This window comes from Oratosquilla oratoria, chromosome 22 (assembly GCF_046742065.1).
Source record: "Oratosquilla oratoria isolate Oo_2021 chromosome 22, ASM4674206v1, whole genome shotgun sequence".
Classification (NCBI taxonomy): Eukaryota; Metazoa; Arthropoda; class Malacostraca; order Stomatopoda; family Squillidae; genus Oratosquilla; species Oratosquilla oratoria.
The window spans coordinates 41,043,262-41,047,894 of NC_134798.1; the positions used below are offsets into that span (position 1 = coordinate 41,043,262).

Here is a 4,633-nt window from a genome sequence, read left to right on the forward strand (position 1 = left end):
ACTTCTTACTTCAGGTGTTTAGACCCTCCAATCGAGCCGATAAGGTTCCTCAGGCGAGTAACATTTCGTTTGTAAAGATCTATTTGTACAGTTTGAAGACTTAGATGATATAATCAGCAGTAATGGGCCCTTAGTGAAGGTCTTAGCATTTTCCAAAAAGATGGGTTTTGAGATGTTTCTTAAATATTTCTACATTTTCAGCGTATTTTATTTGACTAGTTGTAGAAAAAAAGACGAATGGATGCTTTCCTACGTAAAATTAAAGACACACCTTCCACATCATCTTATACTAACACATGAGACACCTAGAAAGACTGCACGCCAAACACAAACACCCGATACGACACAGCACACCAAGACCACACCGTACAGACTACTTGTCAGCTGCGTCTCTCCCTCGGGTGGTGTACACGAAAAATCGTGTATACCCGTGCGTATTTACAATGTATCCTTTTATCAGCTTTGATCGTGACCAGACATGCTGCGATGTGCTGGGTTCTGTCTGAGTACCATGGGCATGCGTCCATCTGTATTCAGCGGCAAGCGTGAGGAAAGGTAGCAGATTCTCAGTAGACGTGCTATGGCTGGTCGGTTCAGTCCTCGCTGGTTATATCTTTACTTTTATTTATTTGTATAGTATACATGTTCGTATGCATTTCTAATATATATTCACATCTCAACCGAATATATATATATATATATATATATATATATATATATATATATATATATATATATATATATATATATATATACAAGTACTCTTACCTGTTCTCTGGCAAAATGGCTCCACTATTTCAGAGAGTCTGTTTAGTCTGTCGGAACCAGGATACGACTCGCCTTTACATATCCAGTTGAATGTATACCCACGTAGAGGAAACAACCCTCTATGCGTAGCATACACACACGAGCATGTCGCAAACAAAACACGACTACACGCACAAACATCTACGTAAGCTTTTTCTCCTACTAAAATTTATTTAATTTCTCACTTTCTCTCCTACTGCATCTCCTCATTTCAGTTTACCAACCACTAAAAGTCTTTCCAATTCTTCTGCCTGTCCCTACGACCAAACCACCCACTCCTTTTCTAACTTTGTTGGTTGAGATTGTTGTTGAATAAATATCCCAAAAGCAATCCCACAGTTACAGATAATGATTTCAGACTCCAAATCCAAGTCTCCTGCCCATCCATCCTGAGCCACGAAATCACGCAATAAACTTCCTTCAAGAATCGCCTGGTGGCAAGAACCCTCTTTCATACACGACTATCTTTTCATGTTCATACAGCCATCTCTTCCTCTCCTACAACTACCGATCACGCGCGAGTGGGTGTTTTTTCTAGGTAGTCCAAAACTATAACCATACTATCACATGAGCCCCACTAAGGTTACTGATTACACGCTGGTATATCGTATACCACTTCACTGGTGGCAACATGGCCAGGGTGGAGGCAGCAGCAGTTCCTGCACCTGAGTTATATTCACTGAAGTCTTCGCAAGGTAAGGTATCCTTGTTTGATCTGAAATCTATTTTTGAATTAAAATTTCTAAATTCAAATTCAAATCTAAGTTCATAAAATCAGTTCTCTTGTAAAGTATGAACATCTGTAAAACCTATTTATCAAGCTTTTACCAGCATATTATATTGTCAATCAATTATATTGCGAGAAATTGTGCCACGAAGCAATAAATTAATGTATAGCAAATCAAAATAATATTTTGTATGATGTGATGGTATTTTGATATAGTGTTCTAAGTGTCGTGGCATCAATTTTCTGTGATTGAGCTAATTATTTATCTGTCCAGTTTCCCAAGGATGCAAGTTTCCCGACTTAAAACGGCGTGGACGTTGATGAAATAAATTGTACCTAAGAATGGGATAATTGAAATTGATAATCTTGGTGTTACAAAATCTGAGGATATGGAGAGATGGAATCTGTAAAAATATAGGTATTGTGTGTTAAATGCTTCGGTGTTGGTTGATCAAGAAATTATATTGCTTTATTTCATATGACTTGTTTATAACACCGATACTTGAGGTGGAGGTCGAGAATGACGACAGTTTGAACCCTGCTCAATAGGGGGAGTTCGCGACATTAAACCGAATGATAATCATCATATAGTATTTAAGCTGTGACAGGAAAAAAGTCAAATTGTTAGAAAATATCTTAATCAAACCCATTGTAGGATAATGTAAATAATTTTATTTCTTTATTCTTCAGCTCTTTTTTTCAACTCTAGATGTCCTTTGCTTTTAATTGGTCAATGAAACATTGTGTAATGTGAACAATGCAATTTTATTTACCTTTAACATTTGACATTTTGTTCTTGAATCATAACAGTAAGTCTTGGATTAAAATGGTTGCTCAAATTCTCACAATCATAAGTCTGAGCTAATAAAAGAAAGAAGATCAAGATCAATTTTAAAATGGAAATGAAATGCATTAATAGCTATTTTTGGCACTTGTATTAACACCTAGCTTTGTGCATGGAACTTTCATAGATACTTTAATTAAGAATAGTTAATATTTTTTCTCAGGCAATGCAATACAATTTTACACATATTAATTAATCAAATTAAAATTGATCTTTGAATTCAGATTTTGTTTTCATATTGTTTCAGTTAACTACAATGTTTCTATTTTCTTTAGGTCCTTAACATTATTTTTCTCATCAGTGGCTGTTTTTGGCCACAGCCTCAACTTTACTCTTTATTTAATTCGTGTGATGGACTTTCATTCTGTGGGGAATAGCTCTCTTCACTGCAGCTTTGGTTTTCTCAGAGGGATGCCTCATGCTTTCCACAAGAGACTTATGCGGGGCCTTTCCTACCTTTCTGATTTTGTGTGGCACATTCATTACGGCAGGTTTTGGATGTGGATGTTTTGCACGGGAGGGCATTGTGCAACCAGAGGTGTCAACGTTGTAAGACCAGTCACAAGAGAAAATGCCTTGGTTCCAAACAAGACCGGGAGGGCATTGTTCTTCATGAGGATTACCATTAAGACACCAATAGTACTGGAAATAAAGATAGATTAATGTCCCAAAAGAATGCAATGAAAACTATGTAGACTATCAATCTATCTACACACCAAGGGCTTTTTCCCCCATACAAGGGGGGTAGCCAAGTCAAAAGACATGTACCCACTCCCACCCATCCACTCCCATCCACGCCCTTTCCTTCCTCTCATTTTAGCTCCTTGTGGATGACGGGTCATCCCTGTATCCCACCCACTGCCCTGGGTCAGAAGCAGTGCAGCAAGACAGTACATCCACAGCAAAGCCACTTCACTTGTAGACATAAGGAAAACAAATCAAGAAGGTTATCTCAAGGAAATTGACTCAGCAAATGGTTAATAATTTAGCCATCAACTATGTGTAGTATTAGATATTACAGGGATTATATGTTAAAACCCCGTGTGAGGTATTAGCTGCCTAAGTTTCATGTAGACACTATTTTAGGGACTTTCATGACACCCTTTTGGACCAGAGGCACACAACATTCTTTTATGAATGGAGACACCCCCTCCCCTTGAGGAAAAACAGTGATCATTTTAATGTCTACTCTCTCTCGCTTTTTGCTAGTCATTTTAAATGTTTCTTTTACCACCTCTTCAGTATGATATTGTTCCAAAGGATAAAAGTGTTGGTTATAAGTGATGAAATGAAAAAAAGTGGTGTGTGGGCTGCAATAAGAAAAAATATATATTCTGAGTCAACCGTGAACAGGTGATTGATATATACTCTGTAATACATATATCTATATTTTTTCAATTATGTGACAATGGTTGCATATGCTATATGCAATCAGTAATTCAGAAACTTTGATAGCAGCCCTTCAGATCAAATTAATACACCATTCTTTTACGCATGGGTAATCAATTTTACTCATATAAGAGTGCTGAAACACACTACAAGCACTTCCAACCCTCAACTTTTGCCGCCCACTGATCCACAAAATCCATTCAGGAATCGTCCAATTCTCCACTTGTTTGAAATTTATATTTTTCTTCAGAATACCATCTCATGTTAACATACCTGGCAACAAATGAATCGACAAGGTGGCTCAAAAGGTGGCATCCACCTCTTTTTTGACGACGTGCCCTACTGTCATCAAGAGGCTACTTCCCAGTTCTTTATTCTTATATGCTAAACATGTATAAAAGAAGCTGGGGAGAAACACCTGTAAAATTAGGGATTTAATTGAGTATCGTTTTTCCCTTTTTTTCGAAGTTACGTGACAAAATCGCGAGTGAGCATGGTGGACATTACAGCTCTCACTCCACCCCTCCATCACGTTATGAGGACGTATTCGTATGTAAGAACCTATTAGAAACCTTAGATTTAGGAGGAGAAAAATTCCCACCCTCCACTTCAGGATTCCATTACAGGAATATTCTTAGGGTTTTTTAACACGTAAATGTTCCATCACGAAACGAGATAACTTAGTCTTGACTTGAATTATGTAGTGGTAGTCGGGATCTTCGCCAATGGATGTGAACACGATCGCGGGCACCGATGGGTATAACGGGTGGGGTTAAGCGTTCTGATCCGAAGACCCATATCGGCAGTTAAGTTCCAGTGGTTTAGTGAAACGTGATTGGAATTAATGGAACATATGGTGATAGTAT

The 4,633-nt window shown here is 37.8% G+C and overlaps 1 protein-coding gene across 3 annotated transcripts in view; it reads right to left on the reverse strand.

Annotated features, from left to right (window-relative positions):
• Positions 1-2,275: 2,275 nt before the first annotated feature.
• LOC143037479 (endochitinase-like) overlaps positions 2,276-4,633 on the reverse strand; it is a 32,413-nt gene continuing 30,055 nt past the window's right edge. For all 3 annotated transcript variants that reach the window (XM_076205759.1, XM_076205760.1, XM_076205761.1), the window contains exon 13: positions 2,276-3,020. In XM_076205759.1, coding sequence (XP_076061874.1) covers positions 2,718-3,020 — 303 coding nt within the window. In that variant the 3' untranslated portion in view covers positions 2,276-2,717. The remainder of the gene's footprint in view (positions 3,021-4,633) is intronic.